The following is a 19,010-nucleotide window of genomic DNA, read 5'->3' as shown; positions in this document are numbered from 1 at the left end:
GAAGAGAATTTTACACCTTGGGTTGCTTAGGTATTAAAGATGAAGATACAAGTTTTGTTTCGCAATGTGATTACTGCTTAGCACCGCGTGCATGATACTCAAGGCAACTTCTAAAGGACATGAAGTTTGGTGCGTCTGTATGGACATGTGTCTAACCTAGTATGAGTTGATTTTCACACAATTTGAAATTGTTTGCAATACCAGCTCAGTAACCATGTTGCATCATTGAAAGACACATAATGAATACGTATCCCTGCTAACGTATACAAAGTGGTATCATAAGCAGCGCTTGATTGACAACCTGTCACTACCATGGCTACTGAATGTCACAAGCATTCCAATTCAATTCTTTTGACATAATGGATATTCATTATCCAATGCTAGTAATGTTCACTTTTTAGAGGCATTACTTTGCAAAATTGTGTCGAGTACGTCTTAGTTCAAGGAAAAATTAATCGCGTGGACGACCGATACGAATAGGCGGGGCCATGCGTAGCCTCAGATGAACTTCAATTATCGTTGAGATTGGAGTATCATGACCTTCTGAATCATGTAAGCTCGATTAAAATCCACTTGCCTCTATCTCTTTCATTATCTGGTATTGGATAGAAATGATTTAACATAGTATCAATGATAGAAGCTTATACATTTTAAAGATTTACACACACATGCAAATGCATATATTGGGGCAGGTTGTACTTTTTATGTTGTTTCAAGTCTCTGTATGAATCAAAGTTCGTTTGAATTGTTACGTACCTCTATTGTGATGTCTGATGAGTACATCTTATATTTAATGCACGTGCTTGCGTGTCGTTCTGTTTGTCAGTCTATCTCTATTTCTCTGTCCCGAGGGACCTGTATTTCATACAAGCTTCTTAACTTTCCAGCAGGCACGATAGGTTGACACCACTTAGGTTCGTTATATAAAGCCAATTGCATTTAATTCAATTTCAACTCATTTCAATTCAATTTTATTCAGCCATTCAGTAAAAAAACATTCGTTTATACATACAAACAAAAATATGCATGTAATTATATCGGAAAGTCAAGATGCATTGACACATTATAAATTCTGCTACTGTCCCCGCACAATGATACCATATTGAACGTTATGCAGACCTGCAATTAGAATGTATTAATCAGGTTGTGTATTTGCTTTATATCTTATATCTGGTAATAGTTATCTACTTCTCATAGCTTGTTAAAATTGTATTATTGTGTATTATTCATGACCAGTTATATCTGAAAATTCTGTTAGTTCAGTCTGTGTCATGTTTATATATTATGTTCGTGGAAAGAAAAATGGAAATAGGAGTGATATGAATGATAAAATCAGGAGAATCTTTAACTAAGAGTTACAACAGATGCGTAAATTATTAAAGACTGAAGGTATCTGGATCTGTTTTATTGATAATAGACAGCAGTCAGATTTACCAAGATCGCAGACGAAAAATTATACTATATATGGAGATAATGAGAAGGAGCTGGGAAAAAGTATATACAGCATTAGGGTAAAATCTTGTAAATCTTATACTAACGTGTCTCAATAGTAATATCGATAATAACTTTAAATGACAAACTGTTATAATCTCGGCATTCATGAGCAAGCAAGCCACATTTCGAGTGTGTGTGTGGTTTTTTTGTTTTGTTGTTGTTTTTTGTGTGGGTGTATGGGTTATTGCCTCTTGTGCGTCACACTGTGACAACGAACACCACCGATTGCTTCACTCATGGCTTTTGGCAGTGTTTGAGAAAAACAAATTGCGCAATTTGCCCTTCGCAGTTGCAGATAGTAATACATGTATTCAACCCTCACCCATTAGACCTAGCTGCACCGACACGTATACCTACTGTCAGTGATGATAAAGCTCCTAGCTATTGCAGCTCTGAAGCAATAATGCATGCAGTTTGTATAGTGTTCAAGACATGCGGGAACTGACGACATCCAGTCTATACAGAGGTAAGTCGAAATCTTAGTAATTTCATGTCAGAAGGGCTGAGATTATTTTTGAATGGAAACATAAATCTAACATCTTCCCATCTGATTTGATTAACAAACTTTAAATAATGATAATTGATGTTTAAATTAATGTTAATCTGTTTGGGTTACTAATATCGGATCAAACATATTTCAGTTACCAATATAATAATATGCGGATTATAGTTAGAATGATCACGTTTCTCCATCTCCCGTTTGATTGTGTTTTTTTGAATTTCTTTTGTATGAATGTAAGAAATGTTTGATTTGATTTGATTCATTGGTTCCTGTATTATCATTGCACATTTTAGCTTCCCGACAATCTGAATCATTCATTGTAATGAATAATGAGAATTATATTCTCGTTCTGTGTATAATTTTAGATAGATGTGTGTGTTTCAATCCAGCTTGTTTCCATAATCTCCAAGGTTGATATAATGGACCACACCAGAGGTCGCCACAGAGGTGGCAGAGGAAGAGGTGGACGTGGGACGTACCGAGGCGGAAGGGAGAGGAAACGTGTAGACAGGTGTGAAGGAATGGGGCGTGGCGAAACTCGAGGAGCTTACCAAACCCAAGGAAACAGGTGAGCGCTATACGCAGTGCTTAAGGCATTGCCGGAGCAAAGTCAATGATAATAGTACCATCACAAGTACCGTATGCCCGCCCCCCCCCCCCAAAAAAAAAAAATCAACAACGGTACCCTCCACAATGATAGCTTTAAGAATAGTGAATCAATCCAAATACAATATCAGGGTATGAAAGTATAACAGGGTATAAACATATTGCCAACATCTTACAGAAAACCCCATTCGATTTGCTTCAATGGTCAAAGAGAAATTGGGAATTTTGTAGAGGATGTCAGGAATCTCTTCCCTCCAAGTTCTGTCTATTGTATTCACACACAAGTATCGAAGTGTTAAACGTGGAAGAATCAGGCTCATGACATGCTTTACAACAATCCACATTTCTCTGTGACCGCTTCACCAAAACGGATGGTTTTTTTTTGTTGGCAAAATTAAGCTAAAATGTTATTTTTTAAGACCCTGAAGTAGCATTTAGACAGTTTAATCATATTGGGTGTTATCAATGCGAAAATTTTATTGTATTTTTTTTTTTTGGGGGGGGGGACATACTACCTCAACCACCTAGTCCATGTTCCAGGCCAGATATTGGTACCACTTTTTTCGTGTCATTTTGTTTGTCGGGCACAGATATGCTTATCAAGCTATGATAGCATTTCCAAATGAGTAGCTTAGTCATAATAAATGAATTTTTTAACCAATTTGGTCTCGTTGTTATATCCCTATACTTCTGAATCGATACTAACAGCTATACAAAGAAGAGCACTGTCTTCTGTATGTTCACAGATGTTCTGTTGTAAACGCGGTGCGCTTAGTCTTTATTCAAGGCAGCGAAGGGAATATCCCAAGGTTATGACGTCCACAGCGCTTAGTCTTTATTCAAGACGGCGAAGGGTATATCCAAAGCTTATGATACAGTGTATATCCCTTTATCTAAAAACAACAACAAAAAAGAAGCAATTCCTTGTGTGAATTTTACAATTATTTATAATTTTCCGGTGACAACGCTACGGTGAAAACGCTAATACCACGCCAATGTCGCTTTATTTCCATCCAACAATGAAAGATAATGCAAAAACAATGTACCGGTACACTACAATACATTATGATAAATAATATTGTAAATGAACAGAGTAATTTTTGTTTGAAACTGATGTATTTGTTGAGAGGGTAGTATAAAAATAGTATAGATATTCCCTTTTATTAGGAACTTCAGATATGATAACGGTACATTGTTCTAGATAAAGACTAAGCGCACCGCGTGACAGCTGTGGACATCATAACCCTTTGGATATTCCCTTCGCTACCTTGAATAAAGACTAAGCGCACCGCGTTTACAACAGAACACCTGTGGACATACAGAAGACAGTGCTCTTCTTTGTATAGCGGTTAGTTTCGATTCAGAAGTATATGGATATAAAAACGAGACCAAAATCCAATTAATTGGTTAAAAATTCATTTATTATGACTAAGCTACTCATATGGAAATGCTATCACAGCTTGATAAGCATATCTATGCCCGACAAACAAAACGACAGCAAAAAGGTTTCGCCACCTCAGGTGGTACCAATAACCCATTTTTTTCGGGTCTTGGTCCATGGACTAACTGCACTTCTAATGCTCCGCATTTGCAATAGAAATGATAACAATAACGAAAATGGTAAACACGTATTTGCGTTTATGACATTCCTGAGAGTGGGGATGGCGACATCCTACCTTTTCATGTAAGCAATTCATTCATTCATTCCTTCATTCATTTATTTTTCATTTCCAATAAAAACATACGAATATATTACAAAAATTGAATACAGTGCATAAATTTCATTATGCAAAGTAAAGGATAAATTTACAGAAAACTTGTAGGTATAGGAAAATGTTGGAAATGGGGAGGAATGCTAAAAAGCTGAGCTTGTAGGGTGCATTCCCCCACACGTAATACAAGAAATTATATGATCGATTGACTGATAAACATTGAAAATGGATGAAACAAAGAAACTAAGACAAAAAGACCTATAACCTAACTTATCCGAAACAAAAACCCTGAACAAATCCCTACACTAAGTCGCTGTCATGCCGGAAGAGAGAGGAGAGAAACAAAGAAGTATGTGTGTGTGTGTGTGTGTGTGTGTGTGTACGAGAGAGAGAGAGAGAGGGGGGGGGGGAAGAAAGCAGCTCATTGCGTGGAGTGAAGATAAAAGACAAAAAAAAAATAGAAGGACACGAGAGATAGTGGAATTAATGGAGCCGCTTAGCTGTAATTTCAACAGAATATAAGGTTGGATTTTACACTTCTTTGCAACCAACAAAGAATCAACACGATTTTTCAATTTCATAAGATTAATATACAATTAATTTTCATAATGATATTTAGATCAATTCTTATAACTATTCAAAATATTTTTCTTCAGATTACTCTTAAAAGAACTTAAACTTGGAGATGTCCTTAAACTGTTAGAAAGGTTGTTCTAATATTTAGGTCCAGCAAATGTAAATATAGATTGTGTAAACATAGTTCTAGTTAAAGGCAGATGGAATTCATCTGAGTGACGAGTCGGATATTTATGGAACGAGCGGTTTCTCGCAAACATGCTTGTGAAAACAGACGGCAACAAATTATTAGAAAGTTTATTCATAAATTGGCCAAGACAATGATAATAAATATCGGTTATCTTTAAAATTTTGTGTTCAGAAAATAAAACATCGGTGTGGACTCTCCAAGATATATGACAAATTATTCAAAGAGCTTTTTTTCTGGAGACGGGACAGTCTGTCGAGATATGTTGGATGTGTGTTCCCCCAAGCTATGATGCCATAATTCAGATTAGGTAAAATCAAAGCTGAATATAACATTAAAAGGGTGGGAATAGGAAAATAATATTTAACTCTATTAATAACACCAATATATCGAGATATTGTGTGACAAATACTATCAATATGTGACTTCCATAAAAGTTTATTGTCAATAACCAAACCTAAAAACTTCATTGATGCAACTTCATCTATAACTATATCATCTATATTTTATTATCAGGGAGATTATTTAAAGTATTACTAAATAATATACATTTGGTTTTAAGAAGATTTATAGACAACTTATTTGACCTTATCCAACATAACAATTTCTTTAATTCAGAATTTAACAAATCCACCAAAATATGAGGATCTGAATGAGAAAGAAAAACATTAGAGTCATCAGCAAAAAGTACAAAAGATAAAATATTAGAAGCATTTGTTATATCATTTATATACAAAATGAATAAAAGAGGTCCCAGTAAACTACCCTGAGGAACACCACAGGTGACAAATTGGTTGCAGGAGTTTTGACCAGATAAAAAAACGCACTGTTTACGATCAGAGAGATAACTCCTGAACCACTCCAAGGCCGTGCCACGTATACCATAGTGACATAATTTATGAAGTATTATTTTATGATCAATGGTATCGAAGGCCTTGGAGAGGTCCAGGAAGACACCCACTGTGTGATGAGCCCTATCTACTGCTTTGGCTACTTTTTCAATAAAGGAGAGAATTGCTTGAGAAGTGCTATGTCCTCTGCGGAAACCGAATTGTGAATCAGAAATGATATCATAAAAATCGAGAAATTTAAGGAGTCTAGAATACACGACTTTTTCTAACAATTTTGAAAACGATGACAACAATGAAATTGGTCTATAATTACTAATATCTTCCTTGTTACCTTTCTTATAAATTGGGATTACTTTAGCAATTTTCATTCGTAGCGGAACAACACCACTACTTAATGACAAATTAAAAATGTAAGTTAAAGGTTCAACAATATTCTCAGCTATATTTTTTTAAAATAACGTTATCAATACAATCAGGTCCCGAGCTTCTTTTACCTTCCAAACTCATAATGGTATCTTTTACTTCATAACTAATAATCGGATCAAAAAAGAATGAATTAGAGTTGGGTGATTTAAGAAATTCATAGAATTTCTTTTGACAAGTAGGAATTTTATTAGCAAGATCATGTCCAATCTGCGAAAAGTAAAGGTTAAATGTATCTGCAATCGACACAGGGTCTGTTATTTCCTTATCATCAGAAACAACTCTTGTTATACAAAACTTATCATTTTCTTTATTTATAGCACTGTTTATTATTTTCCAAGTTTTACTCACGTCATGCTTAAAAAAAGGATATCTGATCCGCGTAATACTTTTTTTCATAACGCAATATTCTTGTAAGAATGTTTTTATACATAATGTATTTACGATGAGATTGTTCAGTGCGTTTAATTTTATCTGCATAATACAATTGTTTTTCCGATTTATATATCGTAGAAGAGATTTTGTTATCCATGGTGATCTAGGATACTTTTTATAATCACGTTTAACTTCTACCAAAGGAACATATTTTTCTAAATGAGAATTCAAAATATTCATAAAAACATCAAATGATAAATCCGTTTCATGAGTGCTATATACTTCTCTCCAAGTTTCTTCATTCAGACTATTCTTCAAATTCTGTAAGTTATCCGGTGTGACTTTTCTAAATACTTCTTTAGTGGGACTAATTGGTTTCGTGGTGACTGGGAAGGATGTGAAAATTGGAAAGTGGTCTGATATATCTGATAAAATGATATTCGATTTAGGAGTAGGCGTAATATTACAAAATATATTATCAATAAGTGAAGCTGTATTATCTGTCACTCGGGTGGGTTTAGTAATAAGTGGTCAAAAAGAAGCTGAAAACATACTATCAAGTAAATTCTGAGAGGCATTTACTGTGTGACATTTAAAAATATCTATATTGAAATCGCCCAAAACAAAGCATTCTTTATTAACAAAAGTTGGGTTATGGATGAGATCCTGTAAGGCTTCTAAAAATAATGCACTGCTGGAGTTTGGAGGTCTATATATCAATGTAATCAAAATATTCCTAAACTTTGGGATATTTATTTCAACAACCAAAGATTCTAAAATTTCATTCATAGAGTTAAGTTCGGTGTGTACAAAATAATTATAAAATGTTGTTTAATATAAAATGCAGCCCCTCCTCCTACCTTGTTAGTTCTATCATTCATGTAGCTTATATAACAGCTTTAAAGTTCTCTTATATAATCTTGAATATAAGCTTAACAAAATCATTGTTTCCCACATATTATGTTACATAATTAAATTGCTTATGTATTAGGCTTTGTACTAGTTGTCCTGCGATGGAGTGGCGTTTTCACTGACATCACTTCTTATCATTTTTCTTTCCCCTTAGCTCCTTCTTCTTATTCGCATGCTGTAATGTCATTCTATTCTCGTTCTTGCTTCAATATTGCGTCTTTTGTTCATAAGTCCATTCTCTTTTATTTGCGTGACTACCTGTGTGCCGTTGTATGTATTGTTGTCTTGTCACATATTATACCAGCACAAACGGCTCAATGAAAAGTGTTAATAAACAATAATGTAACATTCAAGTTTATCATTTTCTTGTATACTTAAGAGCAAACTACTGTCTACGACATGCTTTATCATCAACATCAGCATGTATATTGACCACCTGGCTGAAAACCCACAAAAAGTAGCCAAAGTGAATGTTCATTTTTCCACATAGTTTAGATAAGTAAGCTGTATAAGCTTTAAAATGATATATAACTTGTTAAATTTGGACCATCCTGACCGATGAAAATTGAAATTAGAGAGAGGAGCAGGTGCAGTTTCATAGAAAAGGAAGAAAATATGATTTCAAGATTACACTTACACTAAGGCGTGCTGTGCAAAATTGTCAATGAGAATCGAAAGCAGCGCCTGTCCCTCTCCACTCCCCGAAAAAAAATATACATATCGTATTAAATATCTATGGTCCAGAAAAACTGCTAGTAAAGGGATACCGATTTCGGCTTTGTTTTTGAAGCCACCAAAGTTTGACAGTAGGTAGAGAATATTTTACTTTCTTGGTAGGCAAAACAAACTTTAAATATCTAAGGCGGTCATCCCAAATTATAATTTTTGTGAGAATTGTAATCTCCGACCTCTTGTGGGTTTGAAGCCTTATGGTCATATGTATATTGTTATACATATCATTGGTTTATTGCTTTCTTCTTTTTTTGGGGGGGGGGATGGAGGTGATCCGCTTCTTATGCTTTTAGTATAGATTACTCTTTGCCATCGCTTGATTTAGTCTTTGGTACCATTGCAAATTGTACATTGTTTTCTCGTTATATGATCATCCATACATATATTTCGTATTATACTTTATGACTTGTACTTCTTTCAAATTGTTTAGCAATATAGATAGACAATATTGTATCTTATATAAACCTTTAGTAACTGAAGATTACGTACATAATGGCCTATTGTTCCCTGGAAGGTGCAGCAATAATACTCTCGCTTCGACATCTGTCTAAATTATGCAAAACAGATTCCTGCATGTTTATTTTTTTTGTCTATTAAGTTATGTTTATTTACAAGCCTATCAAGACTTGACCAAGACACTTGTGTGTCATAGTTTTGTTGACCTTTACCTCTTATATATAATCATTATATTCTACACGAAAATAATGAAAAAATTACAGCTTAAAACTTTAAAAAAGAAGGGGCGGGCAGTTTCGACCGGTTTAGGGAGTAATCTGACGGGCTGTTTCGGGCGGTTTCTAGTTACTAATGGGTTAAGTTATGTTTTGTTTGATGGAAATAAATTATAATTGATTTTTTATGAATTAAGATTCGCCCCTATCCCCCCACTCGTATATAATTTTGTGTTGAGTTTGATTTGAAAAAAAAAAATCTCTCAAGAGCATGACATTAAATCTTTGTCATATAGTTTTGTCAAGTACTCTTTTTCAAAGTTTTAGCACATTTCGATTGTTTCCGGCAATTCGCACCTTGCATTTGTTTTACTCCTTACATCAGTGATATGTACAGTTTTTTTTACTTGCAATGTTATGCTCTTTATTGACTGAAAATTTCTAAATATTTTTTTGTTTGTTTCTGGAAACCACCAATCAATATATCGCCTACGTTGACTTTTATGATGTAGTTAGTGTTGAATTGTAATTCTTATGGCTATTAAAAAGCTGCAAGCGACATACCGCACAAGCATAAAGGCCTATCAATTGTAACAATGTAAGATGATGTTTATAATTTCCAGCAGGACAAAAATGGTGACACCACTGGGCTACAAGACCTTAGAGACTTTGCTGGGAAAAGATCCTGATGAAGCAGCCATTGAGTTGAGCTCTCTAAAGGAAAGACTTGAAAAGCTACTGCACATGGAGGACATACGATACGATATGGTGTCATTGCTTTTCCAAGTGATGAATCACGTATCACAAGCACATGGGGCTTCACAAACTATCATTATGCTTATTGACATGTTGGGAAGGTCCCCGTTTTTGACCAAGCATTTAACGCGACATCTCGTCTCGATGAGGAAAGAGCGTGATAAGAGTCGAATAAAGAAGCTACCGAGAAGTATACACGATATCGCCAAAGTGCTTTGTGAGATACAACAACGTCGCCCAACTTACTGGAGAGAATTGGTGGTGGTGTCAACACTCCTCAACGATGTCGTCGGATATATCGAGCAGAAAGGCATCAAAGTAGATGAAGAGGTTCGAAGGGATGTGACCGTGTTGAGAGACTTCCAAGCCGCAATTGATAAGGAGAGGGAAGACAGAGCTAGAGGTCCCATTGAAATTACTGAACCTCCCCCGGATAATTTTCGTGACATCTGCGTACTTCCCACCTCAGAGGAAGTGACAGATTCATCGGTCCGAACGTACCTTCGAGCAAACATTGTAAAGGGTAAATACGAAGACGCGGATCATTATCTGGATGTGCAGTTTCGGCTCCTACGTGAAGACTTCATACATCCTCTCAGGGAAGGAATCAGCGAATACAACTTAGAGGCAGCAGGACCAGGAAAGCACAACAAACGAGCACAAGACATTCGTCTATATTACGACGTTACATTAGAGGAGCCGGTTTACATGCACACAGGGGTAGTTTTCCGAATGCACTTTGATGAATCAAGACTAAAAGGCATTCGCTGGCAGGCTTCGAAGCGACTGATCTTTGGATCACTTGTAATTTTGACACCAGATGACTTCAAGACAATGATTTTTGGAACAGTTGCCAACAGATCACCAGAGGATCTGAGAAGGGGGTTCGTAGAAATAAAACTTGAACGTGACGAGGAAATCGTGGAAATTTTCTCCGATAAAACCTTCGTGATGGCTGAGTCGTCCGCTTACTTTGAGGCATACAGACACGTCCTCAAGGGACTTCAAAGTGTCACGGAAGAGACCCTGCCGCTCCCTGACTATATCCTTTTCGTGTCAAGCACAGTTCGGCCCCCAGCCTACATGGGCCAAGACAGAACGACTGAGTATGACCTATCGCCACTTGTGTCGGATTCAATCCCAAACGCTGGTGCGATCAAGAAAAGATTGAAAGCATCTAAAATCCTGGATAATCGTGACTGGCAGAGAGTGGTAAACACAGGCTTGGATGAATCACAACTTCAGGCAGTGAAAGCAGCTCTTACTCAAGAGATGGCTGTAATACAAGGACCTCCTGGAACAGGAAAGACGTACATAGGACTTAAAATTGTCCACACGTTACTTAAAAACAAGAGTATTTGGAAGAAACCTCAACAATTGCGTGATGATGTGAAAAGATGTTCCTCAAACAAACCAATTCTTCTTGTGTGTTACACAAACCATGCGCTGGATCAATTCTTGGGAGGAGTGGCCGAATACAACTGCGAGGGCATTGTACGAGTTGGCGGTAGAAGTTCAAGCGAAGTTTTGAAACGATTCAATTTGAACTCATTGAGATATTCTAAGAGAAACAAGTCGCGTTGCATTAACCGAAGAATAGGTCAAGTTCGAAGGGAGATCGAATGCCGTGGGAAGGAACTGACGATTTCACAGGACAAGACAAATGCAACAAAAAGAGGACTTCTTCATGAGAGAGTTCTGTCGCCATTCATGGATAAGTATCACTACAGTAGCCTTACATCAAGGCATTTCCCTCAAGGGCATGGTGTTTCTCTGCTTGTCAACTGGCTTTTGGAAGATATGAATCTCAATCTGACCAAAGACCAAATGCCAGCTGGAGGAGACAAGTGTCTCGGAGACGAAGCCGAGCCCATCGATGAAGATACGGCCGATGTAGATGATGAGGGCCAATTCAACATTCTTGAAGAAGCTGACATCCTCGAAAAAATGAGAGCACTGGACATAGACGATCCCCAAGAGACCATAACTCTGAGGAGCGATACTGGCAGCCAGGACGATTCACTGGCCTTCCACTTGAACGACCTCGATGATATTCATCGAGCAGAGGAATGGCAAGTGGATCGTCGCACGCAGAGACAACGAAAGCGACAAATGCAAAGAAATCTTCGGAGTACTGAAAGAATGACTGACGATGAGGCGAGGAGGATTGATAATGTGTGGGAAGTGCAAGGGAGCAGAAATCGTTGGCGACTTTACCGCTACTGGATCCACAGGTATAGACAAGAGTCACACAGGATATTGATTCACAGACAGCGAAAGTTCTCCGATCTTTGTCAAGAGCTAAGAGAAGCACGCAGCCAGGAGGACTTTGAAATCCTTAGACATGCCACTGTAATAGGCATGACAACAACTGGTGCAGCCAGGTGCCGTTCGTTACTCCAGCGCATTGAGCCACGTATCGTAATCGTCGAAGAAGCGGCAGAAGTCTTAGAGGCCCATATCATTACAGCACTAACGGAGTCTTGCCAGCATCTTGTCTTGATTGGAGATCATCAACAGCTGCGGCCAAATCCAACTGTGTACAGACTAGCCACAGACTATCATCTTGACATTTCTCTCTTCGAGCGAATGATAAAAAACCAATTTCCGTGCCACACACTTAACCTGCAGCATAGGATGCGTCCAGAAATATCTCGTCTAATGAAGCTACCCAGGTTTTATCCAAACCTAAAAGATCATGGCTCCGTCAAGCACTTTGAGGAAATCAGAGGGGTGACAAAGAACTTATTTTTCATTCAGCATGAAGAAGCCGAGGACTCTAGAAATGACGAAACGAAGAGCCATGCAAATATTCATGAAGTAAGGTTTATGGTGGCGCTTTGCCGATATTTCCTTCAACAAGGATATCTGCCCGAACAGATCACCATTCTGACTACGTACACCGGCCAACTGTTTAATTTCAAGAGGCAGGCCATAGGCAGTGATTTCAAGGGTATACGGGTCACTACAGTCGATAACTTTCAAGGAGAAGAAAATGACATAATCCTTTTGTCCCTTGTTCGAAGTAACGCAAAGGGGAGCGCCGGCTTCCTTACGATCGACAACAGAGTCTGTGTAGCACTGTCTAGAGCTAGGAAGGGTCTATACTGCATTGGAAACTTCAAGCTTCTTGCAGAATGCAGGACCGGAACGGGTCTGTGGAAGGACGTTGTAAAGTGTCTCCAAACGACGGGCAACATTGGAAGGACTTTGCAGTTGCAGTGTGAAAATCATCCTGAAACCAAAACGCGCGTGGCCACAGCGAAGGACTTTGAAAATGTGCCTGAAGGTGGTTGTACACTGCCCTGTGATGCACGCCTTGAATGCGGTCACACATGCAGATTGCGGTGTCATCCAACAGATAAGAAGCATGAGAAGTACAAATGCATGCAACCCTGCACAAAGGTCATTTGTGATGTTGGCCACCTTTGTCGGAAACGCTGCTTCGACACGTGTGACAATCCGTGCACCGAACTTGAACTCAGAAAGCTTCCGTGTGGCCATTTGCAATTTGCAATGTGCTATCAGCTTTTGGAAGACGTCACATGCCATCACCCATGTCCCCTAAATCTAGCTTGTGGTCATCCATGTAAATCCACTTGTGGAAAAGCATGCACTGCAGCGTGTAAAGAGCTTGTTATCAGGTCTTCATGGCCTTGCAAACACAGAGTTCTCGTTAAATGCTCGGCTGGTCCCGAGTCCTGCCCGGAAAGATGCAATGCCCTTCTGAGCTGTGGCCACAGATGTAGTGGGACCTGCGGCTCTTGTTACCGTGGTCGACTGCACGTAATATGTCGTCAGAAGTGTGATCGGATCCTCGTTTGTGGTCACCCATGCCAAGAAACATGCGCGACCAAGTGCCCTCCATGCGGTCGCGTATGTGAGAATCACTGTCAGCACAGTCGCTGCACGAAGAAGTGTGGCGAATCATGTAAGCCATGTGCAGAGGTATGTCCATGGAAGTGCAAGCATTTCCAGTGCCGGAAGAAATGCGGAGAGCCCTGTGACAGACGTCCTTGTATGTACCCTTGTGACAAAATGTTGAAGTGCAATCATCCTTGTATCGGCCTATGTGGAGAGCCCTGTCCTAAACTGTGCCGAATCTGCAACAAAGATGAACTTACAGAGATATCCTTCGGAGAAGATGATGAACCAGATTCTCGGTGAGTTGATTGATAGATGGTGTCAATTGTTCTTTTGCAATTAAACATGATGGTGCGTAATGAAAATAATCACCAATAATCACTGAATTATATTCAAGCAACAAGAGAACAATGCATGAAAGATAGTAAAAAGCTAAACAACAATGTGAGTTCATAATGACAATGTCGTCAGAAAGCATAGGCAATTGACACGATTAAATACTTAATATCAAATTATATCTTATGAGTAGTTGGTGTGATAAAGTGTCTGACTGATCCACACATTGGCATATAGGGACATATAATTGAATGAAATGCACGAGAGCGTCATCAATAGCAAATTATGCTTGACTTTGTAGTGGCCTTAACAGAGGACATAATAATATACAGAGGATATGGCTGTACAGCTTTTAGGGCAGAAAACGTCTGAGGCTAATAAAAAAAAGAAGCGATCGCGATTATGCGAATTAAGGATGAAGAGTCATAACCATTTTATGAGTTGCGTGTCAAAACACATTGCACCATGTAGCTGTAACATTTATTGTATTGTGAAAAGTAGTCTGGTTGAAATATATATATATGTATATATATATATATATATATATATATATATATATTTCGGATTTTGTTCTCGACCATCAAGAGGTCTGTCTGTCATTTATGGGTGACTATTGAGTGGTCTACATGGGCGTTTACCGTCTCAACCACACCAATTTATATAGAAGCTGTGAAGGCTAGGTGGGATACGAAAAAATATTACTTTAAACGTGGGGTTTTGATAAAAATGACAATAGGAGTAGAAAAATTCGTGTCGAAGACACGAAGATTTTGAAAGTGGCTTAGCCTACATGATGTTGGCATACGCTGTGCACGCCACATTTTAGACAAAGTTCCTGTTCAGCTTAAGTGCATATTTTCAAAACGTCGTGATTACAGGAAACAGTTTACTTGAGATCAACAATCCTATTGACTATACTTAATCAGTTGGAAAGAAGCGATATAATATGTTGCCTCAAATGTAAGCATGGTTGTTTTCATCTTGTGGTTTAGTGTGTAGAGATCACATTTTCAAAGTGAATGAAACGAAGAGAATTTCGAACATCCTTTGAAAAGATGTGGCTCTCAAATAAGACCTGGCTATAATTGTGTTGATTTTACTTAGAAAAATATCAATAAAACGTCCAGTTTCATGAATCAAAAGATATTCTACAAAATACAGAAAAATGTGAAAATGTAAAAATTAGATATTCAAATGGTAATCTTTTTCATTTCGTTTTTGCTTGAGGTCTCGGTGTTGAATTCACACTTGAAATGTTTGCATTGTGACATGGTCAAACATATCTGACAATTTAGTTTGATTTCATGCAAATCACTGGGCTCACATTGAGTGAGCCTTTGGGGACGATATCAGGAAATTAAAGTGGAGTCAGACTTTTTTGTATTTTTTGTCAATTAGATGAAATATGAAATGTTTTCCTTGTAGAATAGAGAGATTTTCTTTAAAAAGGCAAAAGTTTTTTCGGTTTTTATAGTGGTGAAAAACGAGACAAAACAGAGAAGTAAGTATCTGTTAATGTTAATTGTGTGTGTTTCAGCAAGAACGAAAAGACAAAGACTAGGAGGGGGTAGGTCTTGAAGTAATAGGAAGGAATATGCTTTAATACGCATTGTATAGGTTCGTTGAATTGGATGACTGTGGTCACGTGATCGAAGTTACAACACTTGATCGCTGGATGACGCTCGACAGTGATACCCCCGGAGGTGCTGTTAGTATTCAGGTAAGTTGTAGGTAGATTGTAGGAAGTCGGATAAATAAAAATGTATCAACCATTAACACACATTACTTGGTTCATGCAAACGTATTAGATATCAGCATTGTTGACTGCAATCATGGTAATATGCCTATAATGCGGTCGGGTATACAGTCCGATACTCTTGTACAAGAAAGAGGAAAGAGAGAATGAAGTATGCCAGTATGATAGAAGTTCAAGAATTTTGGTAATGTACGTACTATGATCTCTAAATGGCATTTCAAACAGATCATTCACGATTAAAATACGTAGGAGAGCCTAATTCTTTGCACGAAGAGAAGTCCATGACTTAAACACAGGGTGTAGGAAGATGTGTTTGCATTCGACAATGAATACCTGGATCAAAAAGTTTTCTGGCTTGTACTACTATTTGCGGACCTCATTTATACAAATAAATGTGTGATGTGAGGGGTTAAGATACAAAAGTGATAGTGATAGATTCATATTACAACACAAAGAAATGCCACACTATTAAAAGTAAAAGAAACAATTGTGAATCTTATGGTACATTATTGTCATAATTATTATGATGAAAATTTATTTGATTATTTGAAGGACAGAATCCCCATACACCCTTACAGGAACTCTGGCTTATCTGTTTATTTCTTGGGCAGATTTGATAACAACAATATCCTTAAAGATTCTGTTATGATGAGTTCATTTCCTGTATTTTTTTTTATTATTTTAACATTATTAGGGTGCTTCAAAATGAATTGTAACAATGATGTAAACATAAATGAAATCAGCAAATGTCATTTGGGGAGGATTAATCAATGAACGTCAAGTCTGAAAGGAACAACAATGCCAACCAACGTGTTCCTATTCCTTGTTTGATTCTAACAGCTGAAGGGTTGTCCACGCTGCAAGATACCAATCAGGCACAATTTGCGGTATGGTAATGCAATCAAACAAGCTCTGAACAACGTCGAAGTTGTAAAATTGAAGGCGTGCGGTGAGAAACAAGACATCGAGTTCACTCGTCAACAACTCACACGCGATCTGACCCAGGAGACCGAGGTAATGAGTATGTTGGCCATTGCCAAAGAACTGACACTCTTCCCCCGGAAAGAGGTTGCTCAACTCTTCCTCAAATCCGTGGATGAGACCTGCAGCCTGAGCTGGGAACAAGTCTATTCCGTGAAGAACAGAGTTTCCTTTTTGAAGGAGCTGAGGGAGATTGAGCAGAAACTTTATTTGCTTCATTTGCCAGCGGAAGAAAAAGAACTTGCTGCATCACTGAGAGCAGATCTAGCTGTAATGAGGGTTTGGCTCTGCCGAGGGGATATCGCGAGAATGTCGCCACAACAAGTAACAGACGCAACCTGCGAAACCACGAGGTTCAGTTTCGCTCTCCGACTGCTCGAGCTAGTGACGACCATACCGACGGCACACACAAAAGCTGCTGTTCAAGAAGTGAATAAGGCGAAGCTCTTGTTGTTTGCCGGGACGAATCTGACTGCGGCAGAACAGAAAGAAATAAGGAAGCTCTTGAAAATCATAGACATCAAATCCGGGGGTCTTGGCGTCACAGGAGCTGATCGGAAAGAAATCGTCTCCGCCGTAGGGTTGTCAGAGGGAAACTGGTTCAAGTGTCCACAGGGACATGTCTACGCCACTGGGGAGTGCGGTGGCGCGACGGTTCAAAGCACCTGTCCGGATTGTAGCAGCACAACAGGAGGTCGGTTCCACGCATTCAGACCAGACAACTGTCTGGCACGCAAAATGGAAGGGGCTCGCCACGCGGCATGGCCGGATTTATAGGCAAACATGGCAAACTTAATTTGACGGGGCGATATCCTATGATAACGACTCTGAATGAAGAGACATTTCAAAATACTTGATTGCAGGGTAAGAAGGAGTACAGCAAGAGATGAATGGACTGGTAGCACATAATGATATGCAAATCTTCAAATCAAATGAAATGTTTGATTTGATAATAGAAAGAAATTAGATATAGTATTTGTGTTTTTTTATGATGTCCTCATTCCCCTATTCATTTTAATGGACTTGCTGAAGATGCAATATTTAGGGGTATCTGTGATTTTAATCAAGACTCGCAAAATCCAATCTACGTTTCCTTTGTCAAGAGTAGCCTTTTTCCTTTAAAGACCTTGTGATTCTGTCTGTGTTCTCAAATATAAGATTACTGCCTCCATCTATCACATCATATCAGTTTTACAAGAATCTTTCTCACTTTCCCGATTTTTCATGTTTAGCCTTTCCTATAATTTTGTGATGATCGTAAAGGGAAGCGTGTCTTGTTAAAATGCTATCACCTAGTTCAGTTCCATCACAGATTTACTCTGTCTTTACCAACATTCATATGCCTTCTACCAGGAAAAGAGATGTATTGCAATGCTGATATCATATGTATCATGCATTGTGCGTCAAACATAGGAAAATCCGATGAAAATTTAGTACATGTACAAGAGTCTAGTGAAAGTTCATTCATTTAAGCCACTTCTTGGGTGAGAATATGCTCTTCGATCTGTTATGCACACCAAGAAATGAATCTTGTATACGATCTTTGTGCGCGTGTGCGTGTATTGAAGTGCGTTTTGCCAGTGATGGACAATAACACCCCAGTAGTGGTGTGCGTCAAAGCAATCGCCGTTTTTGCCTCTATATATATTGATATCAGTGTTTACGTCGATGAATTTATTAGACATCATGATTTTTTTTTTCAGTGTGCGAGGTATTTATACAGTTGTACTTGCATACTTGTCGATACTAACCACCTAAGAAGTACTAGTATGCAGTACCCTGCCATTTCGTCTGTCATTCTATGTCTATTGCGGTCAATTCTCAGCTAACATTCTTTAGTGTTTGTTTGTATGACGTTACTGCCAAAATACCAGTGACTAACAATACTTACTTCAAATGTATGCCGAGGACCTGTGCAAAGTGTGCACCCCTTCCTCTCTCAGCCACCTAGATTTTTGTAGCAAAAATGTTCGTCAGTTGTCTTTCTATGCTTTCTATGTCTTTAGCATAAACATGTCTTTTTTTGTGTGTGTGTGTGATAGGCCTTACTGTTCACTCAGCTCTTGTTTATAGCGCTCATTACCTACCAATATGCCTGTTAACTGAAAAAAAGGTTATAGAGCAATGCAAATGTAAAAGTGAAAAACGAAATGTCATATATGTCGTACATTATTTTGGCAGCAATCGGAATACCTTTAATACACATGTTTATTACTTTCATGCGTGCATTGTGTTTATGTTAGTAATATTGTACATGTTGTTTGCCCGTATTTGTA

The 19,010-nt window shown here is 38.1% G+C and overlaps 1 protein-coding gene across 1 annotated transcript; it reads left to right on the top strand.

The window, feature by feature from the left end:
• Positions 1-9,674: 9,674 nt before the first annotated feature.
• On the top strand, positions 9,675-17,511 carry LOC140233410 (NFX1-type zinc finger-containing protein 1-like). The gene is made up of 3 exons (XM_072313516.1): positions 9,675-13,960; positions 15,615-15,717; positions 16,594-17,511. Exons 1-3 carry the CDS (start codon positions 9,675-9,677, stop codon positions 17,509-17,511), a joined length of 5,307 nt encoding a protein of 1,768 aa, XP_072169617.1.
• Positions 17,512-19,010: the final 1,499 nt, after the last annotated feature.

This window comes from Diadema setosum, chromosome 9 (genome assembly GCF_964275005.1).
Source record: "Diadema setosum chromosome 9, eeDiaSeto1, whole genome shotgun sequence".
NCBI lineage: Eukaryota > Metazoa > Echinodermata > Echinoidea > Diadematoida > Diadematidae > Diadema > Diadema setosum.
This window is presented reverse-complemented; position numbering and strand designations above follow the sequence as displayed.

Excerpts from the sequence above, each read along its gene's own strand:
- LOC140233410 (XM_072313516.1), top strand. The coding sequence starts at position 9,675 with ATGGTGACACCACTGGGCTACAAGACCTTAGAGACTTTGCTGGGAAAA. Across the intron at positions 13,961-15,614 it reads GATGATGAACCAGATTCTCG|GTTCGTTGAATTGGATGACT; the intron begins GTGAGTTGATTG and ends CGCATTGTATAG. Across the intron at positions 15,718-16,593 it reads GAGGTGCTGTTAGTATTCAG|CTGAAGGGTTGTCCACGCTG; the intron begins GTAAGTTGTAGG and ends TGATTCTAACAG.